Genomic DNA, 17,619 nt, shown 5'->3' on the forward strand with positions numbered 1-17,619 from the left:
AAAAGAGGAGAAGACATTCTTCTCCCAGAAGGAAAGACCACTCTGCAAACAAAACATTTATTTTTTAAATAAATAAATGCAAACTCTTAGATACTTGCTGCCTCCTCAGCCTCTTGAAAGTCTTCTGTTTAAAACATTCAAAGTGGAGTTGCATGCTAGAAGGTATCAGATTTGGCAATGGAAGACCAAATGCTCGAACTTGATAAGGTTTGCATGATCTCTAGATAGCTACTATTCTCTATCTTAAAGCTGATTACATATCACTATTTTATAGGCTTCCTTAATTTCCTGGGCCCAAATTTGCTTCATTAAGCTAGAGCTTTTAGAATGGAATTTTACAACAAAATGAAATTATAGAGTAGAACAGAGGGGGATGAAGAGAAAGAGAGAAAATGATCTCTATCTATCTGTCTGTCTATTCATCTGTCTATCTGTCTGTCTATCTGTTTATCTCTCTCTCTCTCTCTCTCTCTCTCTCTCTCTCTCTATATATATATATATATATATATATATATATATATATATATATATATATATATATATATATATATATATATATATATATATATATATATATATATATATATATATATATATCCATCCATCCATCCATCCATCCATCCATCCATCCATCCATCCATCCACCCTCTTAGTAGAAAATGGAGTTCACTCTTATGATTGGTCATTTAATCTATGAACAATATCTAGCTGGATAAAACTAAACATTTTGTTACAGGAAGCTTTACTAGAAAATCCATAGGGACTTGGCTTTCTACAGGACTGGCTGTAGAGATCCATACTTTTGATCAATAGTTGAAATTCTTCTGACTGCTGGCAGCTTCTGGAGTCCCCCACCTTCTTTGTCTCGCTGTTTTACTCATCTCTTTACCCCAGATGACTTTGATCTCTAACAAAAGTGAGTTAAGGAAACATTTTCAACCTACTTGATGGTCTACTTTGGGTGGGGCTGGTCCAGAAGAAGAAAATAAGCTTCTAGATTATGATGGCAGTGATGAAGAAGAAGCAAAAGATTTATAGATGCCACCTTGGGGGGGAGGGGCAAGTCTTGGAAGGATGTCTGTCATTTCAAGGCCTCTCTGCTTAATTTTTCTCTCTCTCCAACTCTTCCTTAACTCAGTTAAATCTGTAGATTATATGCCAAGTTAAATCATAGCAGTCATGTGCTGAAACAGGACTTTAGAAACCAAACACCAGGTGTTCAGATCTCCAAACAGCTGGAGACTTCAAGGAACAGAATGAATTATGTATCACGATGGTGAAGTCTATGCAAGAATGAACAATTTCTATTCTATTTAAAGTACAAGATTTGGGGCTATACGTTTCACCCAGTTACTAAAAATGCATTTGCTGAGTTTTTCCTCCCCCAGTAAACTCTCATGCCTTCTTCTAATGTGTTTTAAAATAAAACACCCTGAACTGAAACACTTAACAATATCCAACATGACAGGCATCTAGAGACATAAAATTCAGTGCACTGTCAGAGTAACTTCAACTCAGTAGGGAAAAAGGAAAGATTAGAGGATAAAAGCCATTTGCCAGAGAGCTGAAGGTGAAAAGCTATGAATGGAATATAGAAAAACTCATCCATAATAAATCTTAAGAAAGTTTGAGCCTAGGTCAATTATAAACCCCACAATTTCCTTCTTTTTTTAACCATATCTTTTCTTAAAACAACTTGAATGCAGGTAATCCTTGACTTATGACCACAATTGACCCCAAAATTTCTTTTGCTAAACAAGACAGATGCTAAGTGAATTTTGCCCCATTTTACAACCTTACTTGCCACCGTTGTTAAGTGAATCAGTGCAGTTGTCAAGTTAGTCACCTGGTTGTTAAGTGAATCTGGCTTCCCCATTGACGTTGCTTGTCAGAAGGTTGCAAAAGGCGATCACATGACCCTGGGACATGGCAACCATCATAAATACGTGTCAGTTGCCAAGCGTCTGAATTTTGATCACACGACCAAGGGGATGCTGCAATGGACGTCAGTGTGAAAAATGGACATAAGTCACTATTTTCGGCAGAGTTGTAACTTTGAATGACCACTAAAGAAACTGTTATAAGTCAAGGACTACCTGTATATATGCGTATGTATCCATGTATGTATGTGCACATATATATATATACGGATGTAAACATGCATGGAAATAAGGACAACAAGCCTGACAAAAATAAAGAAACATACATTTTCTGTTGTCCCAGTGATCACATGTAGTCCATCATAGGTTGATTTAATATACATTCCCTAAAAAAAGAATGAGATGAGAAGCCATTAATACAAACATCACACATGAATTAGTGGTTCCTGCAACAAAGACTGGCATGTGGAGTGCTCCTGTTAAGGGCCCTAGCCAGCCAACTAGCCAAACCCTTTTCTAAAATATGAACATAGAACATGGAATAACGGAGTTGGAAGGGTCCTCGGAGGCCATCTGATCCACCCTGCTGCTTGAGCAGGAGAGTCTATACTGTTTCAGATAAATTGTTCCCCAGTCTCTTCTTGAAAGCCTCCAGAGATGGGGCACCCACAGCTTCTGAAGGCAAGCCATTCCACTGGTTAAATATTCTCGCCGTTAGGAAATTTCTCCTAACAGTGAGAAAAAAATAATAATCCATTGTTCTCCGAACACCCCATTCTATCCTGTCTTGCCGATTTCCCCCACCATTTTCAGATTTCCCTTTAGCATTTCTGTGGCCATCAAGCATTTTTACTAAGTCAGGTAAACCCTGTAAGGTTTAAAAACAAGTCAGATATGAGTTTTCCCAACCTAACAATGTTTTCTGAAGTACAATGGGGACCAAGCATAATTACCTGCAACCTATTGTTTCGAAATAGGAATGGTTAATACTGAGACAGGTAGATCTCCGACAGAGAAGGGGAATCAGAGTCAGCCTTGGACTCCACCAGAGAGCTGGATGAAGTTCTGCCTTTCTTTCCCCTCCTTGATCTTCAAACAGAAAACTTAGGGATTCATATTGACCGTATAATTGAGTGTGAAAATGCCAAGGATTTGGGCAGAGAGGGAGAAAGAAGAACTTCAAACTCTGAAGATTAAACAACAAAAAATACTTTTTATCACCAGAATCTATTTCTGTCATTTCTGCACCCCATACAGAGCACTAACTCATTTTTTTTAAAAAAGACCCCTTGAAGATTTAGATGCTATTTTTATTCAGCATCCTTGAATAAGTGCTGGGTGCACTTCTTTGTGTTGAAAACAAGGAACTTTTCAGCTCCTTTTTTTTTCTAGGAAAAACACAGCCCTTTGAAGCTTGTCTTTGCAAGGAGAACAACAGGTAGGGGTATAAAAGCTGCGCCGATGTGAGGCTTCATCAGAATAAGCCTGTTCAGGAGCTGCTGAATGACTATGATGAGTGGCTTCTAAGCAGGATATTTGTGTGCTTCATCCAGGTTTAGAATCATCAAGTCCCAGGAGGTTTGCTGGCGGTAACAAGAGAGAACTTGCCTTTCTTTTTTCTAGCTTCCTTAGATCTGCCAACCCCAGAGGTGGAAAAGAAACCAGGATGAACACTGTAGGTTATGAATTTGCAGGATTGATGGCTCTAAACTAAATGTTTTGGAGGCTGGCTTGACCCAAGGGATCAACCACACCATCAAGAGAGGGTTAAGACAGCCATTTGTCTGAAATGGTATAGGGTCTACTGCTTGAGCAAGGGGTTGAACTAGAAGACCTCCAAGGTTCCTCCCAACTCTCTTATTCTAATCCAAGGGGTCTCCAAACTTGGCAAGTTGGAAGACTTGTGGACTTCAACTCCCCAAATTCCTGCTGGCTGAGGAATTCTGGGAGTCTTAAAGTTGTCAAGTTTGGAGAATTCTATTCCATTCCGTTCCGTTCTATTCTATATGCAGAATATCTATTTGCGCATGGTTGGGCCCAGGTTGTCCTGCATCCTGAGCAAAGTGATATGAGCCAGCTGGCTGGAGTAGTAATTTGAGACCTTTGGTATCAATCCTCTACTTAAGCCCAGTCCAACGTGGTGGGATTTTGCAGACTGCAGATGTGAGCTTCAACCATCGCTTTATGGAAGTTATACCTCAAATGAAAGCGGTCTCATTACAGGTTTGTAAAAATTGCAGAGGTTGGAGAAAAACTTGATGCATGCAGTATTAGATTTGGTGGAGAATTGACTAGTCCCGGCCTTTTGGAGGGAGGAGATGGGACAGAAGGTGACACATAAATGATCTGTTGGCTCCTTTGCACAGAGCGTGGAGGGCACATTTCAACTTACAACATCTGGTGAGATGCACTTTTGAGGGACCGGAAACTTGGAAACAGTTTTCCCAAGGTTGCAACGCAGTTTTTGCAACCTTCCTCTGGCCTTTGTCCAAATCTTATTTGTCTTCCCTCTTGTATCCAGAAACACCACATGTGCATGAATCTCCTTGAACATTTGTAGCCTTCACTTTAAGGGCGATCCTCCAAGGGCTACTTTATCCTTCATCGTAAGAAGCTGCTGACACTAAAGGAAATCTATAGCTTCCTGGGTCATGAAGACACCGCTTGAGGGACCATTTCGTATTATGTTCCATCAGACAGGCAGACCAAACTATACAAATTACCCGTACAGGATATATATTTTTTTCCTTCCTCTGCTGCCATCTGTTATGGGGTAGTAGCAGGGCTTTTTTTCTCATTGAATGCTCAGAACGGAGTTCCGGCACCTTTTTTGGATGGAACCTTGTAGGGTAGGCAAGGCGGGTTGTATAACATGTGTGAGTTCCGGCACCTTTTTCTTTTACAAAAAAAGCACTGGGTAGTAGAGGAAAAAGCTGCCACAGGCAGTTCCCGACCACACCAGGAGGTTTCTAATTTATTGTTAGTGTAGCATCCATCTGTATGACAACATGGGTGGATATGAAAAAAAAATGGAAGGGAAGATCATAGCAAGTGTGAGGGGGATTTATCTGGGCAGTCCTAGGAATGGAGAAGTCGATTTTTACTTCTGAAGTAAACATTCCCACAGACCCAAACGTTTGCTTCTCCTGCATAGTTGGAAACAACAAACAAGCAACCTACCTTCACAACTGTATCTTTGCCCATAATCTCTCCTAAATTATCCATTCTTTCTTGTGCGTGTCTCCCCTAAGACAAATGTTTTGGAGGGGATTTTTTCCCCCTTTTCCTTTTTTTGGTGGGGAGATACATTATTTATGGCGATACGGTGCAAAACTCAAAGAAGTGTGCAGGCCGAGGGATTGCTGCAATCCCATTCATGATTATTTCAGAAAGAGAAAAACGTGGTCAGGTTTCACTGAGAGGTAAACTAAAGGTATTTATCCCTATCTGGTTAGATCCCTGAATAAGAGCGAATGTCTCAGTTCTCTTTTCAACATCAGCCCCGGTGCACTGCGTACGTTTTCTCCTAAAAGCAGATGAAACTAACTCGATACTTGGGGTGGGGGTGGGGTTCCTGTGCTGAGTGAACTCAATCTAACATAGAACATTGGGATTCATTTAGCCCAGGATGGTGGACACAGACGAATAGTGCTCTTCAAGCATAAGATTCTACCAGCCCTTTCGAGAAATGCCAAAGACTGAACCTACAGTATGACATCCACATGTCAAACACATGCTCTGTCCCTAAGCTAGCTCATCCCTCCCTGCCTGCCTTCAGAGGTTGTGGGGCTTCATCACGGAAGGCTTTAAAGAAGAGCCTGGACAGCCATTTGTCTGAAATGGTATAGGGCAGTGATGGCAAACCTTTTAGAGACCGAGTGCCCAAACTGCAACCCAAAACCCACTTATGTATCGTTGGGTGCTGGGTGGGCGTGGCCAATTGGGTAGGTGTGGCCAAATGGGTGGGCATGGCCCATTAGGTGGGTGTGGCTGCGGTGGTAACGGCAGACTGGGTGAGACTAAAAAGTTCAATCAATCAATTCCAACTTTGCGAGATCTTTTTTTTCCCCAGTGAGAAGTTGAAATTGATTGATTGATTGATTAACCTTTTTTTTTCCTTTTGCACACGGCAGCGGAGGCCTAAAGCGAAAAGATTTTATAAAACCCAGCTGAAGCGCTAGGACTGGGGTGACAGCTCGTGTGCCCACAGAGAGGGCTCTGCGTGCCACCTGTGGCACTTGTGCCATAGGTTCACCACCACGGGTATAGGGTCTCCTGCTTGAGCAGAGGTTGGACTAGAAGACCACCAAGGTCTCTTCAGATTCTATTCTATTCTATTCTATTCTATTCTATTCTATTCTATTCTGTTCTGTTCTGTTCTGTTCTGTTCTGTTCTGTTCTGTTCTGTTCTGTTCTGTTCCGTTCCGTTCTGTTCCATTCCGTTCCATTACATCATTCCATTCCATTCCATCATTCTATTCTATTCCATTCCATTCCATTCCATTCCATTCCATTCCATTCCATTCCATTCCAGCAAAACAATATCTAGTTAAGATTTCTGCTAGATGTAACTTGTTGTTCTGTGCAGGTCTGGGAAAACCTGACATTTCAATTTAGCAGAATCGAGACCAGGATCCAGAAGCCTGTCCTAGCAAAACAAGGACAGAGAAAGCTGCTGGATTGTTATTAATTTAAAGGCATTCTATCCAACCAGCGTTGCAACTTACTAAGATTTCTGGGAGAGTTCAACAAATGTAGAAGCTCATTAAGGAGAAAGAGAAATGCATTTTGACAAATATTGTTCGATCTCTGTTCATCTTTTACCTGGCAGATTTATTCACACTTGCCCTGTAGTTCTCAGACTATTTTTTTTCCAGTTCAACTGATAACATTTTGGGATTTAGAATCAGCATGCTCAACTCAAATGATTTTTTTTTCATAGACTGGCCACTGCTTTTTATCTAAGAATGGAAAAACAAGAGTTGCAGATTTTTGATGGAACTCAAAAAGGAAGAATAAAGCTTCTTGGGGGAATGTATCTGAAAAAAAAATCCAAAGCAACAGTGATAGAGCTTTGTAGCTAAAGTTGAGCACCGTCAGGCTGATTAGCTTCATCTGATGTGACAGAAATTCCGAGCAGAGTTGTGCACTGCCCAAATATTAGTTATAATAAAACCTTTTCTTTAGGCATTTTTCCCCCCGTAATTCAGATGCAAAGGGCCTGTGTCAATGCTAGACGCTTCCTTTTGCGGTTCCTTTTATTCCTCCTGTGGGAAGGGTTCCTTCAGACATTGAAAGCATGTTTTTGTATTTTACAGATGATGGGCTTCTCCCCATAAAAATAGGCAAGTTACAATCACTCGAGTGTGACCTCAGTTACAAAAACAAGGCAGTGTGATGGTCTGTGGGCTTTGATGCTGACCTTTATTAGCCCACAACTGAGGATTTTGGGGCAGGGCACACTCTCCTTTCTCCTGAGAAACCCTTATTAGGTTGCAACAAAAGGGGGCTGGTTTAACATATTTAAGTTTCCCACAGTCGCTTAAGGCCACACATTCTACAGTTCTCAAACTTTGCTGAGTATTGTAGGAAGTGTAAAGAGAGAAGAGAATAGAGAAATTCACACAGAAGTGTATTATTCCCCCCCCCTGTGATGCTTATATACTTTTTTTTTGCTCTGGGCAACAACTGTCAGGTGCAAATAACCAGAACCTACCTACCTATGCAGAATTTGAGCTAACTATTTCATTATGTTCTACCTCTAATACAGGAATCTCTCCAGTCTGGCAGCTCTTTCTTGGGAACAATTAGATGAGGCTCCAAGGAATTCAGGGAGAATTGGTTTTGGTCCTTTACAGTTGTGAGTGACTCTAGATTATTTCTTCACTTGATTCTTCCTGCCTGCCAGGCTATGTTCTTCACATCTGTCCATCCAAATATCAATATCACATCTGTTCATCCAAATATCATGCCCTATAAGGTTAGGGTTTATTATCATTCTCTTCTTTCAGTAATCCTTCCAAGTGTTGTATAAGGATCTCACCTGAGTGAAAAGAAGTAATTGGAGCAGAACTGGATTGGCTCTTTGGATATAACCAAGAAGAAGAGCCCAAAATTGGCGAAATATGCATTTAATTATTAAGCATATCAGCAATTGACTCTGGATCAATGGCATGTATTTTAGTTTTGTCTCGAGCCAAAACCAGCAACCAAACGAACAAACAAACAAAAAGAATTAACTAGAAAGAAGAAATTGAGAGACAACATTTAGGATTACATTTTACCTCTGGATCTTTGGCTCAGTTTCCTAACTGGGGATTCTTCAATTGCAACTCTGTTATGATTATTTGAGTACCCACTTTGGCTGAGTCTTATGTTCTATGCAACACTTAAAGACACAGGCAACTTGACCTAGGCAGAACGTAGGCAGGACAGTGTTATAACATCATCACTCACTGACCTATAGTTTCAAAGGTATGTCCTCTCATCCTTCTCTTCCACATGATTCAGTCTTCCACCAGGTTTAGATTTCCATCAGATTTTTAATCCCATCACAACAGCAAAGCCTTCTTTCCACCGAAGCCAAACAATGGATGTTTTATTGACAAGATGGGATGTTCATGGACATTCTAGAACTTCACCCTACTTCAGTATTGGAAACATCAGCACCACCAATGCACACCAATCAATCTTTCTCAATCTCGGCAACCAGAAGATGTGTGGAGTTCAATTCCCAGAATCCCTTAGCCAGCATGTTGGCTGAGGAATTCTGGGAGCGGAAGTCCATACATATCCAGGTTGCCAAGGATGAGAAAGGCTGGTATAGATGAAGACATTGAAATTGGGCAGAACTATCCCTAGAGCTGTCAGTGTCTGAGTTTGACCTCGGTTTGGTACCTATTCTGATCTACCACCTGAAGCAGCAAGTTCATGATACCTATGGTAGGACTGAAATCCCCTTTAATCATCTGATTTGTTTTCAGAAATCTGGTATTCTTCTACTTTGCTCTTGCTTACCAAACCTTCACTGGGCATAATGCTGGTAAGATGAACAACTTCAAGATGAGCTGACTGAGACACCAGAGAATCTGATGAAAGAGAGATGATATGATCACAGATACCAGACAGCGTTTTACACTGTAGGAAAGGAGGAGAGAAAAAGAGAGAGAGAAAAAGAATTCAGCACAAAACATTGTAATGGAAGCACAAAGACTCACATTCAAACGTTACCTGCCCAGCATGCACCTATCTGAACCAGAACATTTCACAAACATTTTTTTCCCCTCCACTTCCCTAATTATTACTCAGATTGATATCATGGAAATCTCCTCTAGTTTTGTTTTGCTTGTCCCGAGTGCAATGTGTAAACCCAGTCATTGCAGTTGTGGGGCTTGGGTTGATGGGTTAATCCAGCCAATTGGTTTACAAAACAAGCTTTAGAAATAGGTGATTCAAACTGCATTATGAAATCGTCTGTTTGCTACTCTTTCATGGCATCTATAAGTAATCAGCTATCTCCTTCTGTTTATTTAGTAGGTCTACATCTGTTTGCCCAGTCAGTTTTCTGTTTCTTGCGAAAGCTTTGTATGAGCCTCAGGTTCTACCTATCACAGCATTCTCTGAATAGGATTCGAGCAAGCTAGCACCAATGCCTTTATCAAACTTATTTAATCGTGCAGTGGTTTGCACAATCCGGGATCCCAAGTTGCTAGGGGTAAGTTGCTGAACATTGTTAGCATGCTAATTGACACATCATCCTTATTCTTCCTAGAAGACTCATTTAAGTGAGGAACAATCCAGCAGGCACCACCAGGAGCAATTCTCATAGGGCTTAGTGAATGATGCTTAAAAAGATGAACAACTAAAGCTAGGCTTATATGCAACGTCTTTGCCATCCTGGATAAAGCTACCCAGCTCAGCATTTTTCTCCTATCCATAGTATTCCTGTTCGAGAGCTGTTCCAGATCCACCCTCTTTTTTATACATCAAATAGCCTAGCATTTTCTTGGGCTATCTGTTCCAGAAGCTGTTTTGTTCTCCTCGCTGTTCTAATACAGTGGATTCACATCACACGTAGGCATATTGTTGCTGTTGGTTGAGCAAGATGCAGTGGGCTAGGTTCACACATCCCATGAAACCATACCCATGTTCCACTCGAGCTTAGAGCAATGTTTGAACAGTAGTTGACTAGAGAGTCTCCAAGATTTGAGTTTTTCCAGCCTACCTGGAGATGTTCAGAGAGATTCTTCTACACTGTATTATTGTTCTCAGATATGTTTCTTGGAAACGTCCAACAAAGGGGAAACAAGCATCGTTGTTCTAATTGTTTCTGTGATCAGACTGCTCTGCTGTCGAGCACTTTCTCCTCATGTTTCAGGAAAACCTTTCCTCTTCTCGTATCAGTCAATATGTCCAAAGCTGAATTGATGCATTAGATATTTTTCCATTGTTCGCCTTTTCTTCCTGAATGTTACGCAGAGAATTGCTCGCTAGGACTTTTCAAACAGCACAAAACTGCTTTGTTCAGCACAAACATTTTGCACTCTTCATTGGTTTACCGAGAGTTCAGTGTTGAAAGATTAGCCTTTGACCTATGGTACTTTAGGTATTAAATTTTGGCAGGAAAATTCGTACATCATGAGAAAAAGGATTTTTTTGGGGGGTGCAATTTGGTGAGGTACAAAATCAGGCTATGTTGCAGATTAGGCTCAAATGATCTAATGATAACTTTGGGTTTCTCTCTTTCATGTCTTCATATAACTAGAACATGATGTTACTTTCTGATTTACTTTGGCTATCACACTGCCCTTGCAGTCTAAATCAACTACTCTAGTGCCAACTAATACTTGGAGTGATTATTATTATGTGATTATAGAAGTAACACCAATATCACTAGGATCATGCTCCCATAATACATAATAGCATCCTGATGAATTCCGTTTGAGTGTAGATAAGAAGCATGCATTAAAAAAATGCTGATCATGGATCCTTTAGTAGAAAAATTAGGCTCTGGTTGCTGTTGATCAATGACATTCTAGGTGTGATAAATGTCTAACAATATTTGCAATTATAATCTATAATTGAACAAAGGCCCTGCAATAAACTTCTGACATGTAATGCCATCATAATTAACACAATGCCACTGCACATTTTTTTAAAAACAAAAACAAAATTCTATAAATAGTGGAAGGAACAGAACAATTCTTTTGGGGTGTCTTGGTAGTCAATATAGGTTTTTAACCTACCCTGAGTGTTCACAAAGTGACACTAGTTATAGATGAGACAGCTTAGTTGCATCAAATGTTGCCCGCTTTTGTACTAGAGATATTGGGGAAAAAGTAGTAATATTTGTATTACGATGAATAGGAGGATATAAAGACAGTATGTATTTTCTTCCCGATTTGGCATATGGTCTCATCTTCTTTCAGAAATGCCCATCATTTCCTAATATAGGGAGATTACAAAGATAGGAGGTCAAAATTGGGCCGTTAATTTCTCTTGGATTCTCTTCCTTGCTCAAAAGAATTCTGAGATATTTCGAATTGCCAGCACTCAATGATCTCCTCAAAATCCATACACACATAGTTCCTTCATCCAGATCTGCCAGCATCTTCTCTGGTCCTTAAGCAGAAGAGAGACATCAGCGTCCTGAAAATATGCCACCAATGATCTGGTTCCTTTGGTAGTTTACAGTGAGTAGGGCAGTATCTTTACTCCACCCAAGCATTGGATCTCTCTTCTCCTCTCCCTCTCCTCTCCCCTGTTTCGCCTCTCTCCTCTCCTCTCTCCCCTCCCTCTCCTTTCTCCTCTCCTCTCCCTCTCCTCTCCCTCCCACCCCTCCCTCCAGCCTGTCCACTTCTCAAGGGAGATGGATGCAAATAGCTTTTGAAGGACAAATTCATGATAGATGTAGGTTTGCATCAGTCACCTATTTGGGCTAGCTGCCTCGATTGTTTGGATAGCAACCTCGGGCTAAATTATTCTAACTAAAACAAAATAAATAAAATGTGAATCAGTACCATCATTTTTGGCTAAATAAATGCATTTCTGATGGGGCTTCCACATCAGAGAAGTACCTTAAATCTCTTCTAAAGCACATTAAGCCAGCAATCAATTCCCCTGCATTTGGTATCTCTTCCTTGAAGCCAAATGTGTACAGCAGTACAGTCTTGATTTGCAAAATAATGATTTCCAATGAGGCAGACTGCACGAAGCATCATGCGCACCCACCCCAAGCTACAACGGGCACTTACCACATGAAGGATTTTATTTTCTGTTTCATACACGGTGCAATCCTGTAAAAGAGAAGGGGGGGGAGGAGGACTTAAACTTCCGCAGAAATCTACTCTGTGCAGTTAAATTAGCTGCTCTTTGAAAAATAGCAGGCTACTCGGCTTCAGATGACAATCCATCAAAGTGCCCCCCCCATCTGATTCAATCTGCTAATAGAGAAATAAATCTATTTATTTATCACATTTCGACACCGCCCATCTCACCTAGGTTGGCAGCTTTCAATGCAAACATAAAAGCGTAGATAGAGCAAAGTTAAAATAGAATTAAGAACAAAGTTAAAATTAAGATATTGCATGTCTAAAAAAAAGCAGATCACATGACCAGCCGCCCTCTGAGCGGCATGTCACTCTTGGACCCCCATGCCAACTGGCAAAGCGGGTCTTAACTCTCATTATTCCCCATTTACAATGACCAGCACTTGGAGTCAACATGTGCAGAGGTAGTTAGATTGCAAAAAAATAAAAATAAAAATAAAAATTGCAACTTTCTGGATGAGAAAGAGAGACAGAGGAAGCCTGTGCCAGCTCATTACGCTGAGCTAAACCTTTTCAGTTTTAACTTCCATTAGGGAAGATGGCTAAACAGATGTGTCAAAGCGGAGAACCAGTTTAACTTGCCTAAAAATAATGCCAGCAAAAAAATCTCTACATCAGAGCTTTTTTTCTGCCGTGTACATCAGAGTGAGCATCCATCCAGGACAATCTACATCCTGTTTTACCCTTTCTTACAAATAGTAATTATTTTCCCTTTCTCTCTCTCTCTCTCTCTCTCTCTCTCTCTCTCTCTCTCTCTCTTAAGTCGTCAGCTGTTCGGTGTTGATTTATCCAGGCAGGCTACGGCATCTTGAAAATTGTACGTTGTATGTATATTTGGGTTTATGGTACAGTGCTGCTAAATGATTCCTGGGCACTTGTCCTGACCATTCCCTTCCCTTTCAGGTAGATGGGGGAAAAAGAAACTGTGCTATTTATTCCAGGCCAAAGAGAGTTTCCAAGGAATTTTCATGGCTGAGAGGCAGGTTTCTTGCTGTTACCCGAATTACAGGTTATCCAAATACCAAGGATGAGTGCTCTACTTTTTACTGGAAATGTTCTCCAGCCACCTGCAGGCTCTTTTGTTTATCAAGGCTCAATTAAATTCCCAAGGAGCTATCAAGAGGGTTAAAAGAAAGGTAGAGTTTTCCTCTGCCCAGTCGCGTTTGACTCTAGGGTCTGGTGCTCATCTTCGTTTCTTAGCCGAGGGAGTGCCAGCATTGTCTGAAGACATTTTTGTGATGTGTGGCCAGCATGGTTATACCCCAAAGGCACACGGAATGCTGTTACCTTCCCATCAAAGGGGTACCTGTTAATTGACTTGCATTTGCATGCTTTCATACTGCTAGGTTGGAAGGAGCTGGGGCAAGGCACAGGCACTCACCCCATCAGGCGATGCTTGGGTCTTGAACCGCCAACCTTCCAGCCAACAAGCCCAGCATTTTAACCACTAGACCACCACACATTCCATCAAGACGATGATAGGGAGACGTTGTGTCAGTTTTGGTACAGATACTTTACTCTTGTCCTAGCCACAGAGACACTCCATCACTTTGTCCCAAAGGTGCCTTTTTCAGGAGGCAACTGGACTTTCTTGTTTTTCTTTGAAGATGTTTTGCTTCTCATCCAAGAAGCTTCTTCAGCTCTGACTGGATGGTGGGGGAATGGAAGGACACAATGTGTGTCTTCAAAGAAAAATCAGAAAGTCCAGTTGCCTCCTGAAAAAGCACCTTTGGGACAACCATGACCTGGGATGACTTGAGAGTCTCCATAGACCTCACCACTTTATTTACCTATTCAGCCATGGGTTTAGTAAATAAATGCCAGCTATTTTGTAAAAGTGCTCACACAACCGTCACAAAGGATTATGTATTGGCAGAAAGAGGTTAAGAACTCCCAACCTCCTACAGTCCTTGATCTACTAGTAAGACTCATTTTGTTCATTTAAGCTTATTTTTTTCCCCTCTACCCAGAAGCAGCAATCTCAGTTTGACTCAGGTAAATCAGGACTGTCTGCAGACAAATTCAACGAGAGACAACAATGAAGTGGAAATCCTGACAGTATAAAAGAGGTAACAATGGCGTTTGTGGGAATTTTTTGGGGGGTGGTGGTGGTGGTGATGATGGGAGAATAGATTTTTTAAAATTCACCAGCCTGATATGCAAAATATAGACTAATGAAAGATGTTGACAACTCTGCCATCCTGAAATAAGAGGCAATTGCAAATTCAGTCTTTTGGGAGGAGCTGAGAAAAGGTTTATATGGCAACTGGAAGCCACAAAAGACACGGCATAGATTTATCATAGAGGCCAGAATTCAAACGAAGAGCTTTTGAAGGTGCCTTCAAAAATGTTATTTAGAAACACATGAAGGCCAACGTATTCTACCTTGCAAGGTCTATACTGGCTCCATTGTAGAAGGTCTAAGCTTATGATTTCAAGTAGTCTTCGACTTACAACAGTTCATTTAGCGACCGTTCAAAGTTACAACGGCACTGAATAAAGTGACTTCTGACCGATTTTTCACAGTTACAACCTTTGCGGCATTCCCCCATGATCACGTGATCCAAATTCAGATGCTTGGCAACTGGTTCATATTTACGACCGTTGCTATGTCCCGAGGTTGCGTAATCCCCTTTTGTGACCATCTGACAAACAAAGTCAATGGGGAAGCCAGATTCACTTAACAACAGAGGCAAAAAAAGATTGGAAAATGGGAGAAAACTCACTTAACAACAGAAATTTGGGGCTCAGTTGTGGTTGCAAGTCGAGGACTACCTGTGTTTATTGCTGGGGAACAATAAAAGGAGAAAGCCGTTGACCTGTGTCCTGCTTGAGGTCATCTCAGAGGCTTTGAGCTAACTACAGAGATGTTTGGCTTTAGATCTGAGTCACACAAGCTGGTTTGTTTTTTTGGCCAACTTTAGAGAACCAGCTTGGTGTAATGGTAAAAGGCCCTGGATGACAACCTGGGAGAATGTGTGGATTTTTTTTATTGTGTTTTTATGATGGATGATTTTAACGCTTTCTAATGTTTGATGTTTTTATGTTGTAAGCCACACAGAGTTGTTGGATATGAGATGGGCAGCGAATAAATTTTATGAATAAATAAATACAATCTTCATTTTTTTTTTGTCCTGGTGTTGGTGGAAGGAAGGAGGAAGAAGATGCAAAGAGCTTTTCCATTCATCTCACTATTTTAGTGTATTTGCTGCAGCCTTTCCGCTATTCCTTATTCCAGTGTCCAACAATTGTTTCCTGAGAGAAATGATACCCCTGGAATGTAACAAGCAGCTCAGGTCCATATGGGCCCTGTTTTAAGACAGGGTCATGCCTGAACCATGCATGGCTGACACTTGTCAATATATTCTTTTTAAATATTTGTCTTAGCTACATTTTTCCCCTTGGGCTGTCTCTCACAACACTTGCACATGCATGGATGCACACAAACACGCACAAGTCAGACGTCAGCTACAGGCAGAAATGGCCGTAGTGTGTATTTGGCTTTGTTTACTCAGTTGTAAACCTCCCATGATTTGCAGGATGACTTAGTGAGAAAGGCAAACATGGGGGGGAGGGGAGACAGAGGGAGGGAGGGAGGGAGGCAGAGGGAGGGAGGGAGGGAGGGAGAGGGTGAGGAATGAAGAGGGAGGAAGGGAGGGAGGGAGGGAAGAAAACATTGTGACTGTACTAGTATATATACTGTACTAGAATCTTGTGACTTGTCCATGGTGCTGAACTATGCTTCCCATTAGCTGTTAACTCAATGCTAAAACATAATGTAGTTTTTATATAGTAGTAGTAGTAGTAGTAGTAGTAGTAGTAGTAGTAGTAGTAGTAGTAGTTGGAAGGGACCTTGGAGGTCATCTAGTCCAACCCCCTCTGCTCAGGCAGAGGGTTGGTTTGTTTCGGATTTCATATGCTGCATGAGCCTAGTGCTTTTAAAATAATGTTGCATTGGTATTTTGTGTGAATTAAATCAGCTATTGTGGCTTTATCAAATCATGGTTAAATAAACCAAAGTTCCATCTTTCCTCTCAGATCAATGAATCTTTCAGCAATTTGCTGTCTTTGACTGGAATTGCCTTCTGGGAGAATCAGATTCTTCCCAAATCTTCATATATGTAAAATTGCAAAGTGTTTTACATACATGAACCGTTTGACCAGTTTCAGACCTGGATATCCAAAAGTGGTCATGAGGGAACCCAGGGACGCCTTGCTGATGTAGGCAAACCAAACTCTGTGTCTGTATAGCTCAGGGGTAGGCAACCTTGGCTCTTTTATGACTCATGGACTTCAAGGTGCTGGTAATGACCTATAAAGCCCTAAATGGCTTGGGTCCGGGATATCTGAGGGAACAACTGCTGCCGGCATCAAGTTCCCTTCGTCCAGTGCGCTCCCACAGGGAGGGTCTTCTCAGGGTGCCGCCGGTAAAAGATTGCCGGCAGGTAACACCCAGCGGGAGGGCCTTCTCAGTGGGTGCGCCTGCCCTCTGGAACCAGCTGCCCGTGGAGCTGAGGACTGCCCCCGACCTCCGTTCATTCCGCCGGGACCTGAAGACCTGGCTCTTCGAGCTCTCTGGCCCAGGCTGAGAATTTTAATTCTAATTTTAACTGGGTTTTTTTTACTTTTTCAGGGACTGTTATAATCTTTTTAATTGTTTTTAATTTTTGTATTTCTTGTTTTAATTACCCTGTTAACCGCCCTGAGTCCTTCGGGAAAGGGCGGTATACAAATCCAAATAAATAAATAAATAAATAAATAAACTCCCAGAATTCCTGAGCCAGCATGGCTCAGCTTGGAAACCTCTCCCTTTCCTCTCAGCGCGGCTGCCTCAGGAATTCTGGGAGTTGAAGTCCACGAGTCATAAAAGAGCCGAGGTTGCCTACCCCTGGTATAGCTTGTAGATAGGAGAAAGAGACACCATCACCCAAAGCAAACCATTACTTATGATTGTTTGGGATGTTGGCACAATGCCCAATAAAATACAGAATGTCTGGCTTAAATTGGGTGAGTTCTCTACCCTAGAAAATATTCCCCAACACATAAAATAAGTTCCTGCATTTTTACACTTTGCAGAATATTTTTTTTTTAAAAAAAGGCAAATAGACCACACCTGGATGCAAATACCCAGGACTAACAATAAAGCCAAATAAACAGGTAAGCGAATGAATGAACTGTATTCTTTATCTCAGGGGTCTTCAAACTTGGCCCTTTTATGATTTGTGGACTTCAACTCCCAGAATTCCTCAGCCAGCATGCCTGAGGAATTCCACAAGTCATAAAAAGGGCCTAGTGTGAAGACCCCTGCTTTAGCTGAGAAGTGAAATTGAAGCAACCAAAGATGGCATTTTTTCCCTATAATAAGAAGGGTTTGTTTGTTTTTGCCAGAAACACAATTATTAAGGGGGGGG

At 41.3% G+C, this 17,619-nt stretch overlaps 1 protein-coding gene across 1 annotated transcript in view; it reads right to left on the reverse strand.

The window, feature by feature from the left end:
* The window catches only part of LOC308673052 (connector enhancer of kinase suppressor of ras 2-like), a gene marked incomplete at its 5' end in the record, with an annotated part of 264,161 nt that overhangs the window by 111,513 nt on the left and 135,029 nt on the right, over positions 1 to 17,619 (reverse strand). Inside the window, 3 exons of the mRNA XM_081336433.1 lie at positions 2,207 to 2,266; positions 8,898 to 9,017; positions 12,134 to 12,175. Coding sequence (XP_081192559.1) covers positions 2,207 to 2,266; positions 8,898 to 9,017; positions 12,134 to 12,175 — 222 coding nt within the window. The remainder of the gene's footprint in view (positions 1 to 2,206; positions 2,267 to 8,897; positions 9,018 to 12,133; positions 12,176 to 17,619) is intronic.

Source organism: Vipera berus (assembly GCF_964194415.1).
Source record: "Vipera berus genome assembly, chromosome: 11".
NCBI classification, from domain to species: domain Eukaryota; kingdom Metazoa; phylum Chordata; class Lepidosauria; order Squamata; family Viperidae; genus Vipera; species Vipera berus.